This window comes from Leptosomus discolor, chromosome 24, assembly GCF_034619465.1.
Source record: "Leptosomus discolor isolate bLepDis1 chromosome 24, bLepDis1.hap2, whole genome shotgun sequence".
NCBI lineage: Eukaryota > Metazoa > Chordata > Aves > Leptosomiformes > Leptosomidae > Leptosomus > Leptosomus discolor.
In genome coordinates, this window is record NC_141414.1 from 7,504,130 (window position 1) to 7,530,485 (window position 26,356).

Genomic DNA, 26,356 nt, shown 5'->3' on the forward strand with positions numbered 1-26,356 from the left:
ATTGCGCATGTTATTGATCCCTTAGGAGATTTAGATACACAAACTGGATAAGATCATCTCCTTTGCAAAACGCTGCTTGCTGTAATTGTGACACCTCTGGTTGCTCTCTACCCAAAATGCCCTCATGTTTTTGTGGAAGTTAGATGTTGTTTTACGTAAAGCTGCTGAAGCAGCCGAGGGTCTAAATTTCATCTTGCTCATCGCGGGTATCCGTTTGCTTTTGCTTGTTCTTGGTCGAGGGACCCTTGCAGGTTTGTTCGCCGTGGTTAGACTTGCTCAAGAGTTAAAAATCCCCCTCGATTCCCCCCCCCCCCGGGTGATAATGACAACTTTTGTTTCCTTTTCCCTTCTAACTGCAGGACCAGGGGCTAAACACCAGCCCCGCTGCCTTCCCGGTTTCTAATGCAGACACGGCTGCCTGCAAGCCCGGCTTGTGACGCTCTGCGTGCAGTGCTCCCTTTTGATCTCAGGTGGGGGATGCAGTGTGCATCCAGATCAAGTTTTGTGTGCCGAGGCTTCTGAATTAATTAATGATGGTGGCTGTGCTCGGCTTCCCCTGTAAATAGGTGTGGCCCCTGGGTCCCTGCCAAGCTGCCATTTCGTTCCCTTATTTGGATTTCTGAATGGTGTCATTCTCCACACACACCCTCGGTTAGGGTTTTAAATAATATAGTTGGGGAAACTGAAATTGCTGCTACAAAATTATTAGCTTATGGGTTATTAACCTACTCCTACAACTGAGATTAAGAACATGTCATTAGCAGAGGGTGGTATCTTGAGCTCCCCCCCCAAAAAAGAAAGGTTATTGCTGCGTTTGCAGTAGCTGATGCTGAAGCCAGGTAGGCACAAACCGAATTATTCAGGAGGAATGAAGTTATGGTTTAGTTGATGCCAGGTTGGCCAATTAAAGTCCCTGGCGCTCGGTGAGCACAAACTGCCCGCAGAGCACAGCAAAGCCTCATTGCAGCAGTGAGCATCGGCGCGGCAGATGAAAGCAAGCCCCCAAATAGGGCGTTCCAGAGCAAACACGGTGCATGCAAAAAGCCCATCTTTCTTGATGATGAAAGTAGAAAGGATTTCTCCACCAGAGCTAGAAATAACAATTTGCCACCTGCTCTTTTTTTAGTTGAAGGTTGCCACTCATTTCAGTCTCCATCTCTCCTGATGAGAGATCCAGAGCTTTCCAGTCTTCTTCCTTGGGCTCGCTGGGCACTCGGTGAAAGACATCCCTCTTCCCGTGTTTAATATCCTGCCAAGCAGTTCTGCACATGCATTTCATAACGCCGCCTCTTTGCATACAAGAGAGACACCCCCTTCCTCTGTCAAAAATACATTCTACATCTGAAAACAGAAGATAGTAATTCCAGTTCTTGAAAAACATGTTTATACAACAATCCACAGAGACCAGCACCATTAGGTGATTAGGTGCACTTTGATTAAAACCAGTTCATTGCAGCTCCTCGGTGTGGATGGAGGAGACCTGGACGGGCTCAGGCACCTTGAAGGAAACGTAGAGTGTGTCGGTCCTGCAGTGCTGGTGGTCGCAGAGCCGGCGTTGTTGATCTCGATTGATCTGGGTGACAGATGTTTCTGCGACGGGAGCCCTTCGTGCTCACCCCGAGAATCCGGTAGATCTTGGCCCTGGGGCAAGACCAACGTAATTGGCCATAAATGCAGAGTAACTGAAAAATAACAAACTGTGCTATGTATAAAACAAAGAACCCCCAAACCAAACCCCTCGCATCTATTTTTAGCTCTTTTTGGTGTTCTCTCCTTTTGCTTAACAGTAGTTCCTCTTCTTGAAACGGGCACGGCTTTGTTCATGTCTGCTGCCGGGCTGCTGTCTCTGACATGCGGGGTGTTTTTTGTTGTTCCTGCAAGTCAGCCGCTTGCGAAGTTTTGATTTAATGAGTCAGGTCTACCCATATAGTAATTACAAAGATTAACTTGGATAGATGTGAAACAGATGTATAAAACTGTTTGGACCTGGCTCCGATGCAGCCTCTTAATCAGTGGGTTCACCCTTGCTCTGACTTAACTCCCCTTTCGCGGTTTAAACTACTGATTGTAAAATTAATGACAAAAATAATATTTTCTCTCTGTTTCACTGATGGGCTTATCTAATTCCCTTATCGTACCTCTTTGTCCCTTTGAGTAAGAACACGACATTGCTTAAACGCGCCCGTACGAGGGAATACAGCTCTCGAAACCAAAGCAAAACAAAACTGGTCTACCCAAAGGGTTGCTCTGAGGTTAACTTTGTCTAGAAATATCAGCTTTTGTAGCTCACTTTAGAACACATTGTTCTTGCTTTTATGGAACTCAAGAAAGTTCTTAGAGCTGTTTCCTGTGGACTTTTTGAGGAATAACTAATTTTTGAGATTTGCTGGGGAACACCACCCCCAGCCCCCCCATTTGAAGACATAAATTGTATTATGGGTGAAAAGCAAGCTGCAGGCTTGTGTCTGCTGGAGCCCGTAGTGGTGCAACCCTAGACAATCATGGGTGTTTCTATTCATGAGTAGCCAACCAAATCGTGATCTGGGTATTTTGAGCCTGCCTGATCTTCTGAATCAACCTGCAGAGAAAGGCACTCCGTTTTGTGCTGACTTGGGACTCCGTGCAGGGCCGGCCAGTGTTGCGTTTTCCACGTAGCATCTGTAAACTCTGCTGCATGGGCTGTGGGCCGAGCGGGGCGGCAGTAACTGGGTGCTCCAGGCTCTGGTTACAGAAAGCCAGATTGGTGAGGTCTTGAATAGCAAGGCTTCCTGGAAGGAAAAAAAATTGCAGTTAGTGTTGATTTTTCTTTCTAAACCGCAGTGTTGGAACCTCTTTGTCTTTGCATCTTCTGAGTATCCACGCTCGACCGAATTCTGGCTGATCTCGGTAAAAGCACAGGTAGATCGTGGGGCTTGTTTGGGGAGGGAGGAAGGAGCTTGGTCGTGTAATTACCGCTGAGGTATTCCAGACTAAGGAACGAGAGAAGTCAAAAGGCGTTTGCACTTTGGTCTCGAAATGGTAAGTTTTGATTGCAAGAGATGAGATTATACCGGTGTTTTTCAAAAGGTTCAGCCTGAGTTTTCTGGAGAAAATTCACTCCTGAGATTGCCTGTTTGCTTGCACGCTGGTGTCTGTGAGTGGCAGGATTTGAGAGCGCAGAGTAAAGGTGAACTCCAGTTCCGCTAAACAGCATCACCGTCTGTACAGAGCGCTTTGCAGCTAGCCTGAGCAGTAGGTCACACTCTCCCCGATCCAGAAGGAAAGGCAGGGCTTCTCCTCGAAGGCCTGCCTGCACTTCCATAGGATTTGGCAGCCCTTGGCATCCACTTGGTATCCAGGAGAGAACAAATGGTGGAAAATAGGCGCTCTCCAAAAGAAGGATGTGCTGGGGTGACGTGCTTGAAGAACAGCTGTTGCCAGTAAGTAGTTTTTCTAGATCTGACTTTCTGCTGCCGTCTCGAGCGATGCCCTCGCCGGCTGGCGCAGCGCGTGATCCCCGTCTGCAGACCGGCTTAACCGGAGGGTTTCTGCAGCCCCTGGTTTCCCCGCGAATGCAGGCATCGATCTGAAGGGTGCAATTATAAATGCTATTGATGGCCCGGGAGGGGAGTCGTGTGTTTTATCTCTGGCACAGGAATTCAGGAGTGAGTGGGAGAGACTCTTAATTTGTAACAGGTTTTATTTGCGATGTGACTTGTACACAATGAAGGGGTAGCGGTGGTGGTAATGAGCATCTGAAAGGAGCTTTTTTCCTTCCTGCAAGGTGGCACTTCACTGCAGAGAGGCTAAAACTGAAGAGTGGGTACGCGGGGTGTTTCGGCAGCTTTCGCCTGGATCTTTGGGTACACAAAAAGAAAAAGCAATGCTTGAATGTTTGGGGGAAATACCAGCGTATGCCAGGTACGGAATGGATCGGCACCTTCATAAAAAGCCAGAGAAGTGCTTTTCCACTCCGTGGTGGTCACTTGCGCTGTAGCGAAACGTGCAGCATGACTATTAGTTCTGTCCGAAGGCTGTTCCTAGGATTCCGCTGAGATGTGTTCAGGGAGGAATTTCTGTTTCAGGAGCATGCAAAAACGCTTTCAACTGATATTTCGGTGCTTAAGGAAACCCGATTTGATACTTTGAGTTCTCCTTCTAGACCAATAAAGTCTTTGAAGACTTTACTCCTGTATTCAAAAATGTTTATGGAAGTAAAGGCTTTGTCTGTCAATATTTAAATTGAAAACTGACTCCTTTTTTTCTGCTGATCAGTTCACTCAGCCTTCCAAAAAGTACAGAAGTTTCTTATCTCGGTTGTTTGAGGAGGTATGTACAGCAGCAATACCAAACTGTGGTACCTGTGTCATAGTTGCCATGCCTCAGCCTTCTTAGAGAATCCATAGCCTGTCTTATTCTGAAAAAAGGAATGGTTTTCAACCCCTGTTCTTCAGGCTAAATCTCTTTTGAATTTTGCTGGATGATAATTCTTCTAGATAGTGTTGATGGGATTCAGTAAAGTTGCTAGAAATGCGATCCCTATATTCTGCTCTACAACTTCCATCATCATTTCATAGAGAAAAAAGGCTTCACGAGTGACACAGTAGGCTCTGAGCAGATAGGTCTGATTTCTGTTTGGCGAGTTCGCAGGAGACGCTGTTCAGCCCCGTGCCCGTTTAATTTCTTGAAGACTTCACTTACGGCTTTAAGAAGTTGCTCTGTCGGAATGAAACGTCCAACCTTTGAAAGAAGTGGCAGAGCGATGGGACACCAAAGACTTGCTTCTCCTGGGCGGTGGAGGAGCCGCTGCAGGACCTACGAGACAGGCAGCGTGTGGTGTCCCCCGGTGCTGGCAGAGCCCCGCCGGTGCCCGTGGGCGACAGCAGCGCTTCACCAGCGCACGCCGTACCTGCGGCTCCCGCGTCCCGCTGCTTCTGGAGTGACTTTTTCTGACGGACCTGCTGTCAAAACTCAGAGCTGCTGCTTGGGCAGAGTTTCACTTCCGAGTATTAACTGTTTAATTGCCTGCTCCCTAGGAAGGTCTCCGAACAGATGCTTTAAAAATTGATCCTTCAAAATATTTTTCTAAGCATTTTGACCTTTTTTGTCCTTAGCGGCGTGCGCTGCGAAAACAAGCTTCCCATCTCGGAGACGCAGGAGAAGGCTGAGCCATGGATGGAGCTTGGGAGCCAGCGCGGGACCCAAGGCCGCGGTGCCGGCTGCCTCCCCGGGCAGCTCGTTGCCCGCGGTCTGTTGGGTTTCAGTGGAAACTTCCACGCGCTGAATGTGGGTCAACGCGGGAGGCGGCCCTGGTCCCGTGCTGCCGGCGGCCCGCGGCGCTGAAGCGGTTAAACTGCTCTTCTGGTGTCCTCGCAAGATGAAAACTATTTTAGTCCCATGACACGAGCACTATGGGAGTTTAATGCTACAGTTCATTAAAAATGGAGGCTGGCCAGAGCCTCGGAAATACGACTCGGTGGCTTAGGCTTCCCACGTCCAGAGCACGTCGGGAGGAACGGTCTCTGCTGAAGCCCTCCAAAACGCGGGGAACGCAGAGACGCGAGGTTGCTGCCGAGCTCCTTCACGTCACCGTATTCCTCTTTGTCCAGGAAAACTTTCTGCAAAACGCAGGCTCCCTCGGTGCCGGGGGTGCCTCGCACGCCGTCCTCCCGGCAGAGCTGCGCCGGCTTCGGACAGAGCCGATGCCTGGAGGATCCTCCCCTCCCGCTGCGACCTTTACCAGTCCCGTTCAGCAATTATCTCCACCAGGCAGAATACAGAATAATTCCTTTTTTTTTTTTTTTTTTTTTTTTAAATTAATTTCCTCCCCCCCCCCCCCCCCCCCCCCCAGCAGCGTTACAACTTGTGGCTTCCTGCTCGCTGCAGCAGTGTCGTAACTACCAGTGGCCGTGGCGGTGCCGTAGCGCTTGTCACGACCCGGTACGCGGTGTGCGTGGTGTGCATCGCTTTTTGTCGTCTTGGGCGATGAAGAAGTGTTTGTTCGGGTCCAGGCCAGATGCGCGAGGAGCAGCGTGGAAGTACTGCCGCGTCTGTCGGGTTTTGTAGCCCTGTGGAAGGCCCTGAAGTAGCTGTTGCAATGGTTTTCAATGGGCTTCTAATTAGAAAAGCATTGGACTAATAGGATGAGCTATAATTAGCAAGACCTGCCCTCTAGATAGCTAATCAGGGACCAGAATACAGTTTCGTATCCATTCATTAAGTTCCTATATCTGCAGTTTTGTAGCAATTTGTTTAACCTACGGGAACCTTTTGAGGTGCTTAAAATAGTGAGAGAGAGGAGGTGCACTGGGCGCAGTCTGCTGGCTTTTGGGACAAGATGATCTCTGAGCTTGCTGGAGTTTGGTCAAGGGGGGGACGGTTTGATCTTCGGGTGGGTGTCAGAGGGGTGGGTGACCCTTTACAGCCCTTTTTCCCTATCCAGAGGGGAGGACTGGAAGTCAGCGAGCCGTTATCCCGCCTTCTGGACAAAAGATAATAACTGCAACTTTTTGAGGAGGGAAATGACTCAGTTCTTGGTGGCTTAGCAGAAATAAGAGGCCGAGCTTCCAAGGAGTCGCCTTGGCAGCCAGCGTGCATCAATTACCCTGCTCCACCTCCAGCCCAGCGCTGCTGCCGGCTGCCCCGAGAGCCGACGCCGGCCTCGTGTCAGGGTGCCCAGCCCCGTGCGAGACCCGCTGCTGAATCGCGGCTGTCGACGGCTGGTTCTCGCTGCGCTGCGGGAAGGTGGGGTGTGAGAAGGGGCGTTCGCCTTGGCTTGTGCTGCTGGCGCAGGTAACTGCTGATCCAGGCGGATGGCAGAGCTGGTTGATTTTTCTGACTGACCAGTGTACACTGGCTGTGGGTTTCTTCCCTTAGTGTTTTCATAGAGAGGGAGAAGGAAGGTTTGGATATCGTACACTGTATGTACAGGCTCATAAAAGGATTTTTGTAAAGCGTGAGCAAGTATTGGCCAGCAGAACTTCTCTGGGCTAAGAAGCAGATAAACACATGAGCATGTTCTTTTAGAATTATTTTTATATGCTGTCCTAGAGGACAAAAACTTTTCTAAGAGGTCGTTTCTCCTGTCTTTCTCTGGTTCATGTGCAACTTCACCCTTCCTGGCAGAAGCTTCCATGGTGTGGTCTCAAGTGGGACCAGGAACAAAGGGACAACTGACTTCATCTCTGTTACAGAGTGTGGGCGGTGGTGGTAGCCCACCAAAACCTCCGACTGTATTTAGCCAGTGCATCCAGCTTGGCATTAACGCTCGCTCCGATGTCCTTTAAGTGAAAAATATCAAATTGTCACTAAATTGCAGGACTGAGCCTGCGTGTGAGCATGTGTGTCACGTCCAAAGACAGCTCTTTGTTTGCATCTCTTCCCGCCACTTGAGTAATATTACCTTTATGTTAGGTGCCATTGAACGAGTATTGTTGACCGCACTTTCCTAGCCGTTAAAATGCTCATCTGGGGGCCTGCTGGCATCGAGTTCCTTTCTGCTCTGTCTCCAAGTGGTGTTCCCCTGCCTGCACGCATGGACCCGTGCTGCTTTTGGCCAGGAAGTCAAATGGGGAGGCGGCACAGCGCCTGCTTTGAGATTTGCCCGGCGCACGCTGCTGTGGTACCGGCCGGTGGCAGAAAGGCGGGTTTGGTAGCTCTCTTCCTCCTTGAGGGGAAACTCCGTTAGAAACGGGAATGCTGGTTCCAGCGGGTGTTTGGGTCAACCCAGAGATATCAAGAAGCAGTTGGTTTCCTCCTAGAATAAGGAAGAAACGCACAAAAATACTTGGAAGTTACTGCTTTTCTTACGGATTTCGTGTCACCAGGTGTGCTGACCGGCTTGTCTCTTCCCTCAGGATCCTCGCTGCAGTCACTTTCAGCCACTCGGCCCCGTCAGGATCCCACCTGGAACCCATGAACTTCGCTGACAGGTAGGAGTTGTGAATTAGATGGAGGATGAGTCTCTGATAGTGCAGAGACAACCCCGCTCCCCCTGTACGCTACTGGAAATGGGGAGGTGGGCTGGGAGGGTGGAATTGTCTTCTGGTCTTTTGCACCTTCAGCTCCTGCCTTGTCCAGGAGCACAAGGAGGAGCTGTAGAGGAGCTCTGAGATTAAACTCGGCTCAGAATTCTGTTCCTGTGCCTTCACCAAAAGTGGCTTTTCACCTAGCACTTAATCCACGCTCTGAAGTAGGTAAACCTCCCTAGTTTGCTGAGGGACAAAGCAGTTTCACTTCCTTTTAACTGGGCAGTCACAGCAGCTGCACAGTATTGTGGGTCTCAGACAAGAGGAGAAGCAAAAGCAAGCGCACAGAAATTCCTCCCTTGAGACTTTCTGTATATTTTGATAATTTGTGCAGTCCCCCCAGAAGAAAAATTGTGAATGGAAATGAAATTTCTGCAGATATCTTGTAGCTCTGGCAATGTTCTGGGGCGTAGCTGAAGTAGAGCCCTCTTGATCATCAGTCCTGCATGTGATGGTGCTCACCTGCCCCGCTGTATTGTCAAATGAAGCATTTTACAAATAGCAGTTTGAGGATTTACCCATTGTTTGGGGTTTTTTTCTCCAAAACATGTCTTGCCAAGGCTCTGGTGATCAATATTAAGCTTTTCTCATCTTCGCTTTTCTTCAGTCTCAGTTTTCCTGGTGTGGGTGTTGATGTCTCTGCTCATAGATTCCCTCATTTGATTTACTACATGTTACCAGAGTCAGCTTCAGAACTAACACTCTGCAGGCCATGAGCACCGCTGATTTATTTATTTATTTATTTATTTTTAATTTGGCTATTTATTACCTAAGTTCCCAAATTTTGCCAGGTATTGCCATCTTTCCTGAGACCAAAAGGCTAAAGGAGATCATAAAAACACCTTTCTTAATGACATCAGTTAGAGGTGAAGGAGTAACAGCGAGAGGAGCAGAGGGTATCACACCTGGCCCTCTTGACCCTAGCCATGGAAATTTCTTAATCTGCTCTCTTGTTCCGTGAGTTGTCACCATGAAACACCTGAAAAACACAGCTCTGTGCAGTTGTAGAGCAGTGTGCGTGAATACTATCTTATTTTGCCAGTTCCCCTTGTTACCCAAATACTGCATTTTGAACCATAACTGAAACTGGTACGTAACAGCTATCTGCACGGAGGAATCTCCGTGATTTTTTTGGTAATACAAAGCCCGACACACTCATTAGCAGACTTCCTGCCCAGTGGTTTCTAGACAAAAATAGATCCATAAAACTTGGGGGGGAATTCAGGTCAAACAAATCCCTTGTGTAGTGGCTGTAAGTAGTGCTGTCTCAAAACACCTTTTTAAACCCAAAGCAGGGGACCTTAGAATTAATATAAAGTTATCTTTTAAAGGATTAGAGGATTGATTGGTAAATAAGAAGATTCCTTAGTTGTGTAGATCTTTCTTTTGGTGCCTTGTCCTTCGTGTCCACTTATACCAGTTCCCTCTCTGATCGGACTGAGGCCTTGTTGAATGATTTACACTGGGTTGAACGGGAGTCCAGAGCAGGGCACCTCTGGGAGAGGAGGGATGCTGGAGCCAGCTTGGATGGTCCGTGTGCACAGAGAGCCTCCCTTCCCTTAAGTTTTTAAAATGCAGGAAAACCAAGGAATTGCCTGTATTATAATATGCACAGCATGTGGTGCTGGAAAAGCTGATTGTTGTTGTGACTGAGTATTTAAAGATGCTAATTTTGCTGCTCTTGCATTAAAATAAATGAGCCAATCCAGATCCCTCCTTTAATAAGAAGCATACATTAAATGGGGAGGGGGGGTGGAAGGAGGGGAGAGGATCTGATTGCAATCTGCGGTGCTGTTACTTAATATTTAAATCTGGTCCCATCAAATAAAAGTTTAAATCAAGTTGTAGTCCTTTAAGTGGAAGGTTTTATTTTTGAGTCAAAATAAACACTGGATAAACAGGTTTTTAATGATGAGTTAATATCTGTGAGGATCGATGTGCCTGGAGAATCCATACCTGGAAGAAAGGCAGAGGCTTTCTCACCGAGGTGGAGTCAGACCGTGCGCTCCTGATCATAGCTGGTGTCTTTTGACAAAATGACTTTGATTTCATTCTTCTTTGGCTGCCTCGTGTCAGGGTGGTTGAATTCCCCCGGCAAGCTCAGGGGTGACAATGAACCAACTCCATACTGAACCGTGCAGTTCATTCCTGAAAACTACAGCTCTGAATCACCGTCACAGAGCATGCGGAAAGCTGGCACCGCTTTGCAGAGCCAACCAGGGAATCTGTGTCATTGTGGCAGGACTGAGAAGTGAGGGGGTTTTAGGCTGGATACTCAGGAAAGAAGAGCAACGCTGGTGAAAGGTATTTAGGAGGAAAAAATGGGATTTTTCTGCCTATTTTTTTTTAGTTGCTTTATTATAATTTTTTCTAAATTCACCTGGATAGCGAATGCTTCTCTGAAGTTCTTAAAAATTTAGCAAATTACTAGATTGATTGTTAGAGGCAACAGCTATTTTTCTATTTACACAGCTACGTGTTTAATATAATCTGTGTGGCACATTGAGCTTTCTGTCAAGAGCTGTGAATGCTTCTCTCTCTGTTACACAGAGCCCTTAGATAGTGGTTAGTCTCCAGACTCATAAATGCAGCCAAACTCGCCATAATAGTGATTTTTTTATTTTTTTTTTAAAGCGAGTTGACACAAACAGTGGAAAGCAGAAGGATGACTCCTAGTGCAGGGGGACATCAGCTACCAAAATCCCATTTCTGGCCAAATACAGAACTTCATGTTTGTGGTGCTCCGAGCTCGACTTCAGTGCCTTTCTACAAATGTTTATCTGTTCAATTTAGTAAATATTTAGTCAAGCCCAGGCTGAATTGCTTCCTACTGCACTATAATGACTGCGAGCGGTTGCAGCGCGAGCACAGGGTGTTTCTTAGTGCCTGGTCACTCGGATGGAAATAAAAGCAGCTTTTGCGAGGCTTGAGGTGCGGGAGGAGCTGCTGCAGGTGCTCCCCGCCGAAGCTGGGCGCAGCCCTGGGGATGTCGTGGCTGTTTTCAGGACAGCGTGGGATTCCGGTACCCCGCGTTTCGGCTGTTTTCCCTCAGCGATTCGTTGGGCCGGTATCCCTGAAATGATGCTTTTCTGCCGGTGGACCGCTCCGCTGCTGTGCCCTGGCCGGGAGAACTTTCCTCTGCTGCTTCCAGATGCCCGACACCCGTGGCACGGAGCAAACTTCTGTGGGCTCCCCTCTCCTTTTAATTGCAAGTACTTAACAGCCCTGAGCCAGCTCAGTTCTTTTCCCCTGAATGCTTAAAGAAGGGGGAAATAATAACAACAGCAGCGAAGGGGAGGCAGGGCTGCGCAGCCGGGAGGTGCCGTGGTGGCCGGCTGGCGTGAGCACATGCAGCCGAGCAGCGTGGGAGCCCGGCGAGGGAAGGGTTAAGGGCTGCCATTTTGTTATGTAACACCCTTAATGGACATATCAGTGAATGGCACCAAAATGGCAGGGCTTAACCCTTGGTGGGCTGCAGAGCTCAGCCAGCCGGGGGCTGGGAGCCTCCTCCCGCTGGGAGCGGGTACCCTCCTCTGGGCCCTTCTGCTGGAGGGGGCTCCAGCGCTGGCACCACCACTTCGGATGAGGTCCCGGGGTGGGGAAATAATGGCCGAGAGAGCAAAATCATCCACCCACCTCTGGCTGCTCGCACGCTCGCCCTTGCCTTCGTCAGGGAAAGGATGGCTTTTTGGTTGCCCAGTTGAATTCAGGTGCGGGATGATATTTTTATTTTTTTAATCCACCCTGTGAAATAACTGGTGTTCTTGTCCTACTGCTGTTGCGTTAGTTTAGGCTTCAAAAAAAAAAATCTAGTTCTTACTTTGGCTTTCTAAAGTTTTATTTTTCTAAACATCTACATGGTAAGGTCATGAACTTCTCTGCATGTGCATGTTTCTGCACATTTATACGCCTGCCCACATGAGTACACAAGCACCCACAGCAGCGCGCAGACACACATATATAAAAATTTTAATGACTTTTTCCAGGACATCTCACTTAACAGCTTCGTGATCGATGAGTCCATAGGGGGGGAAAAAAAAAAAACAAACGCTTGTGGCATAACAAAAAAATAAGCTCGGTTGAAACAGTGGCTTCTCATTGAAACTTTTGACATCCTGCTCTGAGAAATTCAATGTTGAGGCGTCGTGGGGAGGGTGCGTGTGGCCGGGCCGAGGTGACTGCATGGGCTGCGCTTGCAGGAGGCCTGTCTGGTGTGCTCGTCGGCTGCGAGCGACTCTTCAGTCAGTTTTTGATCAACTACCTTTAGAAAAGACTCGCTGAGGGGCTTTGGATGTGTCTTAACCTCCGTGTTTCCTCCTCTACAACCTTGGCTTTTTTCCCACCCCCCTCTCTCCCCACCTTTTTTTTTTTTATTTTTCTTTCCCCTTTTCCTCTCTCTCTTTGTGCTGTAAAAGTTTCCAGGCCACGCTGAGGAACAGGGTTGTTGATCTTTGCTTTTGGCTACCAAAAGGAGCGAGTCTCGCGTAGCTGGATGGGTTGGTGTGCGGCTGCAGTGGGATCCGAGCCCGGCTGCAGATGGTCTGTGCCGAACCCCTATCTGCTGCCGGTGCTCGCCAGCGCTGCCGATGATTGTAGCACAGCCTTGGGATGTAATTTTAACTTCAGGCCTTTTAACTTCAAACCACCGCGTCGTGCTAGACGGTGAAAAGCGAGCAGAACTTCTTCTCTGTGAAGGAATTACTTGGAGTTTGTACGAGGAAGTTATAAATCACGAACAGGAGAGGAGGCGATATGGGTAGCTCCGAATGTGATGTGGGGAAAAGTGGAAGTGTACATTACAAACAGCAAGCCAAGTGTGCCTGCCTTTTCTTTTTTTCTTTTTTTTTTTTTTAATTGTGGTTTTGTCTTCACGTACCGTGTCGGTGCTCTCGGTGTGCTTGTGCTTCAAACCTGTTTTGGCTGCCGCCCCGGTTGCCTGTTCGTGCCCTGGTCAGGCAGCAGCCGGGTGAGCCGGGCATGGCTTTTGCAGCTGCTTGGGTTTATTCCGGGCTGGGCTGCGCATCTGGAAAAATCAGCATCAAAGAATTCATTTCCCAAGTCTTAAACTGGAGCTTTGTGAGGTTTTTTTCCCCTCTTCTGTAACTTTTCCCTGCAGCGGCAAAAGCAGGTGGCTGCCGCAGCATCCCCAGCCCTTTGCAAGGCGCTGGGCTGTGTGTCACAGCGTCCTCCACGTCCCTGCTGGGAAAGAGTGGCTGAGTTAAACCAGGTTTGTTGTCTTGGTCTGGCTGCTCTGCCCTTTGGAGGGAGAAGGGGTCTGGAAGGTGGCGAGAGAGCGCTGTTGACCCTTTTCCCAATGGAAAGCATACAGGTGGCGTCACAAGCACAGGCTAGCATAAATAGATCGGGAACTTAGAAGGGTTTGGCTTTTTCATGTTGTCGCTGTGCTCAGGGGGTGGTGGAGCCGCACGGAGGAATTTTTGACGAGGCCTCGGGGTGACCAATGTGATGGCTCGCGGTTCGAGGAGTTCGCTGCGGTTTATGTGGCACACTGAACTGCCTTTGGGATCGGTCGTAGTAGTTAATCTGTTACAGCAGCAGCACTTGCAACGGAGTGTTTGCTGCTTAGGTCCTGGGCGCTCCGCCCCGAGCTATGCCATTCCTTGTAATAAAAAGCACAACCTTCCGTAAAATTTAAAATTTACTGTGTAATCCTTACTTTCTCTTCCTCCTTTCAAATAAAAGGTATAGTCGAGTTGAACCGAAGCTGTTCACTGTGTTGATCAGTTCTTTTTGCTGACCGCGGTGGAGAAGGAGAAGGGGGGATTTCAGGAATAGCTTCACAAGTTGTACTTTATCCTTGAAACAGCCCGGATGGTTGGAACCATCTCTAGCTGATTTATTTTCATCTAGTGGGATCAGTTGGTGAAGGTGCAGTCTCGATAAATCCAGCAGACTAAGGGCTGGTCACAGAGTGTACTGGTAAGGTGCTGTTTCGTGGTGGTGGTGGTCTCACGTGATGGCTGGTGTGCCCTCCTCGGGTGCTCGGGGTTGAGCAAACTGCCAGACTGGCCATCGGGAGAGAGTTTTCTTCCCAGGTGGGTTTGGGTTTCTCTTACCTTGGGCTGCTCCATGAGCAAGGGCACCGTCCCTGCTGGTGCAGGTCTCTGCAGCTGCCGCCCTCCTCCTCCTCTCTTCAGGACACCCATCTGGTTTTTAACGTTTTCCTACAGACCTGGAGTTTAGGCTTTTCTGGGAAGAGTTTCACAGTCCACTGTGTGAAGCAGATCCTGCCAGGGACTCTCCTAAACTGTTCGCCCGCTTCTCGATGCCCTCTGACTTGCAGGAGATGGGGGCCAGTAGCCCAGGCAATTCCCATAACATCCTCTGACATTACTGGTCTTCATCCCTCTGGCTGAAAAGAGGGACAGAGTAGCCTTTTTAAAGAAATCCTTCTTGTTGCTCTCCTCCCCTTCTCTCAGTGCCACGTTAATTTTCAGTCTCTCCCCGTCTGTGTCCGCGTTAGCAAATTGTTTTCTGGTACTATTTCCTGAAAGGGTTAAAACTGTTTCAGAAAGCTTGTTTTTAGCGCTCATCTGCAATAAATATGATTTAATCACTATTGTGGTAGGGGAACTGTGCAGCCAGATCTCTCTCTCAGAGTGAGCCTGCACTTGCAATCTTCAGATTGAGCTGTAAAAATCTTTGTGCAATCTCGTCCCAAGGTCTTTCCAGTAACGCGGATCTTCACAGCACGCTGGTTCGGTTGGGCTACAAACGCTGCTCGTCTCTCTAGCAATCGGTGTCCCCAGTTGCTGCTTTCCAGCCTACGTCGTCGCACCAAGACGCTGTGAATTTTTAACAAAAACTTGGGACTGAATTTTGATTTGCAGCAAAGTTGTCGCAGCAGCAGCACCCTTCCTCGAAGGAAACCAGAGGTGTCGCTTTTTGACTCCGTGAGTAGGGAACGCGCAGGGAAGCTGAGGCCATTTCCCAGTAAAGTTTGTTGTTTGCGTCTGATAAGGGGGCGATGGTGGCGTTAGGAGGAGAAATGGCCGCTGCGAGTTTGTGAAGGGATTGCAGGGTGCGAGATGGGATGTCCTTGAGAATTTGTAATAGGAGAGGGGCTTGTGGGGAAGGGACGTGGCGCATTTTCATCAAGGTTGTTGATCTTCTTCAGCCTGACCTTTGTCAGGAGTTTGTGTACGAAGGGTTTGCCCCTGGAAATGCTGTGAGCGGGGTGCTCAGTGCCTGCCTCTCCATTGCTCGGAGAGGAGCTGGCTTGGTTAGCTGGAAAACAGGCGCTTCGTGCAGCATCCAGTATGTGTAACCTGTTCTGACGTTAGGATTTTGACTGATTTTGATATTTTTTTTTTTTTTTAAATAAAACTTAGTGCCAGTACGAGATTTGGATCGTTTGTGTTGCTTGTGATCTTAAGGCAGGTAAGGGAGATTCAGCCGTGAGCGCCCAGAGTTCAGCTTTGCGGGTGATGCCTGTGGAATACCCCGGTACAGCTCAAGGTACTGCCCTTCCCCATCCCAGTCAAAACTGGGAAAAACGAAGGAGTAGAAACGCAGCGTCGTGTAAATGTTCTTAAAAGTTCAGAGCTCGAGTCCCTGAAGCGCCGCTGTAGCTCTCTGGTCAGCACAAGCTGCTGGAGTTGCTGCTTCTCATCCCTGCGAGGCTGGAGAATACGAAGATACTGAAAATAAACCCAGATCAGGGTTTAAGGAGGTTTCCTCCTGACTAAGCAGTCTGGCTTCAAGAAAGTCGCTGTGATGAATAGCTCATCCTGGGCGATAGCTGGCCACTCCTTTGGTTTAGCCCTGGGTTCGGATGCATTTGCAGCGAGTTAATCGGAATAAGATTTGCGATTCCCGGTCAGGCCGCCTGATTGCTCCGTCAGGGGGAGAAGCAGTTGTCGTGCTGCAGCCTTGTCAGCCGAGATCCTTACACCGAGGTACCGGTACGGCTCCAGGCTGAGCTTTCGGAGGACTGTCGGAGGCGGAGTGGGCTTTGGAAGAGGCTGCTGCCTGTCAGCTGGGGTACGCTGAGCTGCGCCGAAAATCTCCGTGCTGCTGGCTGCCTGCCTGGGCTGTGTGCTGTTTTCTGGCTTCCATAAACACCGAAATTAACTTAGCTTTTCTGTAAAACACACCTTTCTGCCGTTATTGGAAGTTCAAGCGTGGTCGCACGGTAAATGCAGATGAGCCGAGGGGAGGCACTTTGTGTCTGGATGAGGATTTTCATTGCCACCCCCCCTTCCTGCTTAAAAAAAAAATATATATATATTTAATCCAACACCATGCAGAGAAACTTGTGGTCACTTGCACGGGGCTGACGCTGTCAAAATGGCCATTTCACATCGTGCTTCTGTGACGTTGTTGAATAACGGGGTGGTGGGGGTGAGCGGAGGTTAATTATGTTGCGTAATTATGTTAATCTCTCGCTGCTAAAAACATTTCAAAGACTTTGTTCAACTATCGCGCGTTGGCCCTACTCTTGAAATCCATTTTAAAAGGAGGAGGAAGAAATCTGGGATGGGAGGAATGCTTAAAATAAATAAATAAATAAATAAATTAATAATTTAAGGCGGGGGGGGGGTGGTGTGTGTATTTCTCTCCCTCTCCCCCCCACCCCACCTTGTGCCACCCCCTCGGTGCCAGCTGTCCCCCAGCACCCAGCGGGGAGCAGCGGGCGCCCGGGGAGGAGGAGGAGGAGGAGGGGGAGGGATGCTGGGCTCGGGGCGCAGGGTTGGCCCCGCTGCGCAGGGTTCGCCCCGCTGCGGGTTGCCTGCCGCCGGCTCAGACTGGTTTCTGGAAAGTGCTTTGTCTCGCAGGCTGCATCCTGGGAAGGGTCATGTGGAGCCCAGTGATGTCATGGGATCAAAGCCTGACTCAGCTCCGCGTCCGATGGATGGGTGTCCGCAGGTACCGAAGTGCGGGCTGAGATGTCAGAGCCCACCGGCGGCCAAACTTCCCGCGCCTCCGGCAGGCGAGGGGTTAAGCCGGGTTCCCCCGAGCCCAGCGCTTCCTCTGCCGCCTGGAAGAGCCTGGCTCCTTCACCAGGAGGGAGAAAGTCTCAACTCGAGTATTACAATGGCAGTGCCTTAGCGCCTGGCGGCAGGCTGTCAAGAAATATGGAAGCCTCTCTTCACGCAGGGTGTGGTGGTCCTTTTCCCCGTAGTGTCTGATTCCCGAAACTTGCGAGCAGGCTTAGGTCCTCAGAAAGCCATGGCAGAGGTCCCAGGGAGATCCTAATCTAGAATTTTGTAATTGCGTTTATTTGCATGCGAGGCAAATGCATACATTCTTCCTGCCTTTTGGGAAAGAGCCAAACTTTCTTCGTCGGGGGGGGGTTTGTATGTTCTCCTGGGCTCCAACGCAGGGTTTTTTTTTTCTCCGTGGTGACTCTAGTTGATGCTTAGTGAGGTTTGTGTGTGTGTGTGTGTTCTTGTTTTGCCTTTTTGTTTGTTTGTTTTTGCTTAACATAAAAAGTGTGAGTACAGAGGTGCCGGGTGCTTAATAGCTTCAGACTGAGATGTATTTTGAAGATAGGGTAAGTGAGTGTAATGGCAAAACTTTTATTGCTCTTTCTGAACTCCTTTTGCAGTAACCGCTGTACTTTGCCCTGTTTTGAAATTAAGGTGTTTTGTCCAACTTACTTTTTTTCCAGCCTACTTAACTCGTTTGTGTCTCCTCTCTCCTCAGAGCCTCACAATGACAGAGGAAGCATGCAGGACACGAAGTCAGAAACGAGCATTAGAACGTGAGATAACGCATAACGATGTGGACAGTAAAAAAATAAAAATGGAGAAAGGACTATTGGGAACAGATATAAATGCTGAAAGCGACATGAAAATCAAAGCGGATCCTGGAGCTGGAAAAGTGCAAGGATTATTAAAAAGTGGCGAGGTGAAAGCGACCATTAAAGTGGAGGTTCAGACGGGAGACGAGCCTGTGGACATGAGTACCTCAAAAAGGTGAGTGAAGACCGACGTGCTGCGGTTGCAGTGTAACGTTTGGGGTAGGACAGAGTCAGCTGGCGCTAGGAGGAGGTTCTCTGCGTTGTAAAGGTAGAGAGAATTAAAATTTTACGTGTGTGTTGCAGCTCTGGCTCTTCACGTGAGGTTCAACAGCTACTCCTGTATAACTTCCGTGCTGATTTGTGTTCCACAAGCCTTGACGGCAGTGACAGCTGCGATGAGCAGCTGAGTAAAGGAGTGCGGTCTTGAATAGAAAAACGTACAAGTCACAAAGAGGATGCGCTGGGAGCTACTGATGGAGGTTTATGTGAGGAAGAGTGGTTTGGGTTTTTTTAGTTGAGCTGTGATACAGGAAAAATAATAGATTATAATTGTCTAAACAGGGGAGTTTTGATTGCAACTGGAGTCTTCCTGACAGAGCAGTATGTATGGATAAGCCTGACTTTCTTTTTGAAGTAACTTGCCGATTTTGACGCTGGAAGTGTTACGAAAAGACAGCACCTGTCTGCAGCAGTTCTCTGTAGGACAAGTTCTTAATACTATTTGGAAGTCCAGCCACCTTAAGATGTCTCAATTTTCACATCTGAAAGTATGAATGCGAAGATTCTTACCACTTTGGAGGATTTTATTGTTACAAAGATGTAAAGCTGTTCCTTTGACCTGTGTGCGATACACACGCGTGAATTGGGTGGTTCTGACTTAAAGTTTACGGGCGTTGCTTTGAAGCCAGATTCCAAACCTCCTACCGTATTTCTAACCTAGATTCTGTCTGTACCAGCGTAAAAATTCTGTCAAAAATTCTGTGGCCTGATGTTGGCCCTTCGAGGTCTTGCTTTTTGTCTTTGGAGTGGAGTAAGGACCGATATATTGAGCGGGAAGTCTAGAATCCAGCCTCATTTACTCCTGGTTCTGACAGCAGCTGATGCTGGAGCGGTAGTATGGAATAACTGAGACCTCCTGTCTGAACAGAATGACTTAAACAGTTCTTGGAGTAATAAATCTGTGTTCGCTTGGGTGTCGGGTATTACAGCAGTGCAGATTTGAGGGTGTGAAACTGAAAACACGAGATCCTTATCAACCGTGCAGGAGTTGTTGGGAGAAAGGGCGCTTATGGGTGCTACTGAGAAAACTGGTGTCTTTGATGTTTAATGGCAATTCGTCTGTAACCTTCTCCCAACTTTTGGTGCTTTTCTAAGAGAAATAACTTAGACTGCAAGAGCCTGACGACTTTATCCAAATACTGCTTCAGTCTGTGTAAAACCAGACCTCTTCCGTCAGCGTGACTGAGGGAAGGCGGCAGTTTTCAGCTTTTCTCCGTAAACTCTCTGCCAAAGGGACAATTATACAAGTTGCTCAGTTTGATATTTAGGAGGTGCTTATGTCTTGCCCAGTTAATTGGGGTAAGGGACGACTTCCATGTCAGGCAGTTGTGTTGTGCTGACAGGAGTGAATCTCTGAAGGTGTCTTTTGGCGTAATCGCTACCTCCTAATTAACGCAGGTATGCGTGCTCTTTTTTTGAGGAGTATCTAAAAAGATTGCTCATACCAAAAATTGAATAAATTAAAATCAGGTATTCTCACTCTTTGTTGCAGGACTTGCCCCCACATGCTTGTGCTCTTTGTGAATTTACAGTATTTTTGAAATGCGTGCCAGTGTTTCTGCTCTGTTGGTGTCCGTCTCTGTGGCAAGATGTGCAGACAGGATGATGAACAAGGGGTTGTGCACTTCCCAGCGAGCATCTGGAACAGGAACACCTATTTACGTGAGATGAGAGAACCTCCTCTCTCCATACAGCGTTCTTGTTTCAGGTGGTCAAAGGATATTGTTGTATTCGGTTTCGGCAAGGAGGGAGAAGAGGCTTCCCCACACGAAAAATGGGTCTGTGTAAGGAGGCAGGCTGGTCCCAATTCCACCAAAGTTAATAAATATAGTTAAGAATTTCATGAGGCTTTGGATAAGCTCTTTGGATGCTGTTTGTAAGTTGGAACACCTTTCATAATGTGTTATTTCCATAAAATTCTTGATAGAGAGGAATTAAACCTCAAGTCATCACAAATGACAAAGAATGAGCCGAAATGTTTCTGCAAACTTCTGGAAGTAAGGCCGCAGCTTCCCAGGCTTTGGGGCTCTGCTCCTGTGTGGTGGCAGTGCCCTCGGTCCCTGCGAGGCATAAACGTGGCGTGGAGCAGCCAACTGGCCTCGGGATGCAAATCCCTCCAGGCGAATGCAATCCGAGTCTGGAGATGCTGGTGGCAGGGGAAGCTTGTTTCTGGATGAGGCTGATTCCCTTGCATATGTGAGAATACAACTGGCGTTTGTAGGGAAGGTGAATCTTCATTTCATAAGGATTTGTTATTTTTTTTAACTGTGGGACTTACCTTTCCAGACCTTTGATCTTCAGAGGAATTGAGCGTGCAGCTTTTGTAAGGCCTGTGTCTTTAAAGCAGTTGAGCTGATTTTCTGAGGAGATGAAAAAAGAGCTGTTGCTTAAAATGACTAAACTGCTACAAACTTCTTCAGTAAAATTCATGCTTAATGATGTATGGTGTTTTGGCTTTTAAACTTCCTTGATGCTTTTAGAACTGAAAACATAATATTTTCCTTGGAAAAGGGGGCCCAGCAACAATCACAGTTTAACTGACATGAAGCTGATTGAATGGGTTATCTTTTTAAAATCAGTTGATTCTCAAGATTTGAAATACAAACCTGGCAATATCTCTGCCTTAAACTTAAAAATATGTTTCTTTTTTTTTTTTTTTTTTTCTCTAAACCTTGAAGTTAAATTTAAAAATAGTATCTGTTTTGAGCGCATTTACGGATGCCAGAAGAAACAGAAGAAAGTCTGTAGTGGTAGAAGTCTTTGATGAGAGGTCGCCCAAGGCCAAACCAGAATCTTGCTCCTCTGCCTGGCGTTTTTGCAGCGCTGGAGCCAGCTACGCTGGTGTGTAATTATACCAGACCTACTGCGGGGAAGGAATGGGAGGAAGGAGAGTCCTCCCGCCTCGATAAGGACACGTCTCGTTAGCAATGGGACGGTCAAATAGTGTAACGTAAGTGGCTTCGCTTGTGAATACGCTGATTCACGTCAACGAGGGCGCTGGAGGGGAAGAACGTTTGTCAAACCTGGTTGAATCCCGACGTCTTACCGTGCTTTCAAGCTCTGCTTTCCCTTTCGTCTGCTCTTCGTCTCTCCTCTGTTCTTTCCTTCCCCTTAAATACCTGAGTTTCCTACCACCTTTGCCCTGTGTTGAGCATCGTTTGTTTCCAGCTGGGGCTTTCTCCCGGAGCCCTTGTTGGATCGTACTGCCTGCTGCATCACCTTGCCTTTATTGGACTCCAGCTGCAGCTCCCTTCATCTATGGTCTACATTCTGACCGTTTTCCAGGTGTTTTGTTGAGGTTTTTTTTTTTCCTGGCACCCTTTCCTGAACCACACAAAATGCACCGGCTGCACACGCAGTACTGGTGAAGCTCCTGGTTCCCGGTGCCCTCGCGGTAAGGGTGGGCAGAGACCACGAGTGCTCTTTCTGGACGCGGTCACCTAACTGCTCTCTGCACGGGAGCTGCTGTGCTCAGGCAGGGCTGAGCTCTGCAGGTCATCTGTTGCCTCCCGACGTGTGGCACACGCGAGTGTCAGATGTACCCTCAGCTTTGAGGTCTTGCTGCTTGAAGGCACGCGTGAGCTGGCCTGGCTTAGGCCGCCGCCTGTTCGCTCAGATGAAAACTGCCCGGAAGGATGAGAGTGGAGAGTTTGCAGGCAGCCCTATAGTTAGTGCTCTCGGACAAAGAAACTTTCTGAACTCCTTAGTTCCTTTAATTTTAGGTCTTGCTGGTTACGATTTGTGTGCTTGACAAATGTTGCGCTGCTCTGGAACCTCAGAACAGTCGTGTTCTGCTTCTGTTACAGGGGATAATTAAAAATAACAGCTAATAGGAGTTGTTTTGAAATTGTATGAAAGTTGGCCTAATGGCTGGGCTCTGAATTTCTGTGTTAGGGTTTGGATGCTGAGTTTTGGTGCTTTGAAGGGTTCTGGGTTGGTTTGGGGTTTTTTGGTTTGTTGTTTTTTTTTTATCTGGCCAAATCACATTTAAAATTTACTTAAATGAATGGATTTGATGCTGAAATTCTAACATGTTCTTAAGCATATCAGGATGCAGCCTGAGTTGGCTGACCAAACTCTCCACTTTACTGGAATTTACTGGGAACAGCGCTCATGGCAGTGCTGGTAAAGAGCAATAGGCTCTTCTCTTCCCGATAGGGAGCCTGGAAACGTGGCACAGCCCCATACTGTGGGTCTGCTTTTCAGCTTACGTACGTTATGTCTGTGCCTCCTGGTATCTGTTGTAATAGAGGAGATGGTGACAAAATTGGTGCCAGAGTTTCTTGGGGAATTTTAATGTTTCATTTTAAATGCAGACATAGTTCAATTAAAGTTTCCTTCCTTTATGTTCAGGGGATGGGATGAAGTTTGTTTTGCTTCAGTTTCGCACCACAGTCACTAGATCCATTGCAACTTCTTTGATTCATGTAGATAAAACATCTCCAGGAAAAAAAAAAAAATTCCCCACTGTATTGCTTTTTCTTTCCTTGTTTGTCTTCCTTTCTTGCCAAATATTTTTGGATGAGAGTATACAAGAGATTGTTGAATGGACTGAGGCAAAACTGTTGCATATTTGCTAATGCAGATTAAGCTTGAGTTTGAAGAACAGTCGTGATGTTTCCTTCGGTTACCTGTAGGTGGGCAGGACGCGCTGGGGGACGGCAGGATGGGGCTGTACAGGGCTCTTGCTCTGCAGCGGGGGATTTCATCTTTCGGGTCAGTAGTTCTGTAACTTTAACCAAGTGAGCATCGCATTGATTTTTTGGAAGAGTGATCGAAAGGGCATTTTAGAGCACGGGTAAGATCTGGTCTGTAAAATGAAGCTTATATTTTGTGTAATGCCTCTGGACCAGTATGAGCGAAGGCAAAGACTGCTTGATGGGGCGCAGGAGCAATTCTGCTAGTGTCGTGAAGCTCTCTGTAAGCTGCAGCACCAGACCTCTGAAATTAAACCCTCTACCAGAGCCAGTAGTTCCTGGGAGTCCCTTTCTCTTACTGATGTCACGTTTAAACTTTGTCTTCCCCGGTCGTGCTTCATTGAAACTTCTGTCTCGCAGGAAGGTGAATCTGCTAGAAGAGTTGAGTCCACCTCGAGATACCTTAGACCTTGGATGTATCATCTTCAAGACAAAAACTGAATTGATCTTCCTCTGGCCCAGCTAAGTGGAAGCAGACTTCCAAGGCTGGGTTCGGCCACCTGACCCTCTTCTTCCCTTCAAATCAGCACATACCCGGTGTCCCCATGGGAAAGGGGCTGTTTGGTTTGGTTTGGTTTTTTCTGGAATAGCTGTTGTGCTCTGAATTGCTACAGGATGCTCCAAGATGCCGAGGAAAACCCTTGAATAGCATGAGGCGTCCGTCCTGGTGCTCTGAGCTTTTAAAAGAGAACATTGGAGGAAGCATGGCCTTTTTGTTAGGGCGCTTAGTGACTTAGGAGGTCTGCGTTTGATTCCTTGCACAAACTTTCTGCAAAGTCTCTGTTAAATTGTGTTTTATTGCTCTGAATGCTTAAATGGGTGTACGTAACTGGGCAGCAGCCCGGCTTTCATCTTGTAGTGTAGAGTCCAAATGATTGAGACAGCCACGCTTATGAAAGCTGAAGGGAGAATAATAGAACTATGTCTTTATTTAGCTAAAGGATATGCCTGATGGCTTCAGAGGATAAAGGTCATAGTATCAGGGCAGTTATCCCAAATTATTAACTGCTGGTGGCAGTATTTTTCTGAAAGTGGTGATATTTCCATTGTCTTTCTTATTTTGAAACATCTGCTTTGAATTTTTTGCTTTACACACAGGCTAACAAAAGAGTAAAGCAAACTCCTTTTTGCAGGAAGATTGTTTTGCAGAGTTCTGGTCTACATTTCTGGAGTTCAGTCTTGTGCCACCTCGTTCACTATGCAGTTGGTCGTGCTGCTGAGGATATAAATCCTGTACTACTTGAATATGAGTCAGCTTGGTTGCTGTGGTCAGTACGTGTTGCTTTAAAAAATATATAGTATCTCCCTGCTTCAAGAAGAGTTTTTTCCTCAGTAAGGTCACATGTCAGCAGGCTCAAAGTTGTCGGTAGATGGTCCTAAATAGATACGACTAATGCTTTTGTGGAAATACATGATTTTAAAACGCAATGTAGTGGTTTCTAATGCAGCTTTTATTAGATCAGCATCTTATAATGCAGCTGTCAGGAATATCGTAATGTATCTTACAAAACAGAGAAATCATGTGGGTTCGGGGAAGCCCTTAGACGAAGCACCGTCAGGCTGGTGACGGGTGGTCCTGGCTTGTCATCTCCTGCTTCACAGCCCGAGTGCACGATGGGGTTTGTTGCAGAGCTGTTCGGGGCAAGGTTTTATTTCCTAGTTCCAGATTTCATGTCATGGTCCTACAAAAAGTCTTGGGCAGCTTGATATTTTTTTTTGTGCCGAGCGATGGTGTCTTGCATAGACCCTTTGTTTGGATGTTGCCGTCTTCCAAGTGCAAGGAGCAAACCAGGGGTGGGTTGCGCATCCCTCCGTGCTGCCCGGCTCCCCGGGCGAGCGATCCCCGGCTCGGCTGGCGAGGTGCGCTCCCCTCCTCCTAAATTCTGTTGTGGGTTTTTTTTTTTCCCAAAGATGGAGTATCCAGGCTGCTGATGAATGCAAACTTCTGTCGATCACACGTTGCTGCAGATGTCTTGCCAGTCTGTTATCAGCACATGTCGTTGAATTAGCTCAGGATTAAGATTTTCTTCCTTGTGATATCCCAGGAAAGCCCGAGGGCCGGCAGGCATCTTCTTCCAGCCTGGCCTTCCTCGTCCAGCCTGGAAGGAAAACCAGGAGGACTCCACGGCGCAGCCCAGGGCCTCTCTTGGGGTTTGATTTTTTTTTTTTTTTTTTTAATTTAAAAATTTTTTTTGGTCATTTCTCACTTATTTTCTTGACAAACGCCAGGTGCCCCATGGCGGGGGTGGCGGGGACCCCTGGGCACGGCCGCTCCATTTTCTCTGCCGGCACCTGAGCCCGACCTCACCTCACAAAATGAAGGCCAGGCCGCACCGGCTGGGACCGGCCGTTGCCATGGTTTTTGCCGTGGCAGGTCACGTGCCCGGCGTCTCACGTGACCCCCGCGGTGGCCCCGGTGCGGTGCCGCCATCTGAAGCGGGTTCAGACCGAGGGGAAAAAAACCGGCTCCGGCCTGGCCCCGTTGGCGGCTCCCGGGTTCCGCCAAGGAGGAGGGCGCGATGGCAGCCGGGCCGCTCTGCCCGAGCTCGGAGAAGGGGCCGAAGCGTCGCCGATGGCTCCGCCGTCGTCATCTGCGGCCAAATAAACCCCTTCGCGTCCACCTCGTAGCTGCGGCCGTGTCAACGCGTTGACCCTGTAGCTCTTGGCAGCTTCTCTCCCGGCAGCCGCGCGCTGCTGCGAGGGTGGAGGTGGAGAGAAGAGCCCCTGTGTTTGGGGGAGCGGGCTGGTGCCCGCTGCAGGCGCTGGCTGCTCAGACCCCCGCGTTCAGGCGGGTCTCAGCTTTCGAGGTAACTTAACCATCCATGCTTTCCACGAGGGATTTAACCTGAAAGTTGGAGGAGGACCAGCCTGACCCCGGTTGAGTCTCGGTCCTTCACGCGGAGCTGCTCCAGCCGTCGCCTCAAAGGGCTCGGCAGCGACGAGCGCGGCACGTCGGTGCGATCCTGCTCTCGGGGAGGTTACTGAGCCAGTGAGAGCTTGGCCCGGCCCGGTCGCTTCCCTGCTAAGAGCAACCTGAGCCAGTTTGGTGCATTCAGATACAGGAAAAAGCTGGAAATAACTTCACTTGTGTCACTGTTAATTTTGAAACAGCCTGAGTTTAAATGACTCCAGTTTACTGGCTTGCTGTGCCCTCTAGAGGACACTCTACTTTTCCCCTTATTTTTTCCACTAACGTGGAAGTTGGATTTTAAAAGCAGGGTTTTGCCGTATTTGAGGCTGGTTTTGCAGTATCCCACATACCGTTTGACCTGCCCCTCAGGGGGCATTTACCGAAGGTGTGTTTCGCAAACCTTATCGGGGTACGCAGCTTTTCAGTGCCGTTGTTCAGTGTGAATATCCTTTGCATCACTAAATAAGATAATAAGGATTAATTCCTGTTAATCATTGAATTCCTAATAAATGTGGCATATCAGTTAATTGTGGTTTAGTCTAAGAAGTAATTGCCCGATCCTTAAAAGTACAGAGCTCATGTGCCACATCTCTGATTTGTGAATAGTACAAACCACACTTAAATGTTTGCTTCATCTTGCTTGATAAAAATTCTTTATGCATTTTGTCTAGTGCGTAACTGTAAGCCAGAAGATTCT

The 26,356-nt window shown here is 48.4% G+C and overlaps 1 protein-coding gene across 2 annotated transcripts in view; it reads left to right on the top strand.

Annotated features, from left to right (window-relative positions):
- GATAD2A (GATA zinc finger domain containing 2A) overlaps positions 1–26,356 on the top strand; it is a 62,225-nt gene that overhangs the window by 24,455 nt on the left and 11,414 nt on the right. For both annotated transcript variants that reach the window (XM_086477335.1, XM_086477336.1), the window contains exons 2-3: positions 7,836–7,910; positions 17,676–17,947. In XM_086477335.1, coding sequence (XP_086333461.1) covers positions 17,685–17,947 — 263 coding nt within the window. In that variant the 5' untranslated portion in view covers positions 7,836–7,910; positions 17,676–17,684. The remainder of the gene's footprint in view (positions 1–7,835; positions 7,911–17,675; positions 17,948–26,356) is intronic.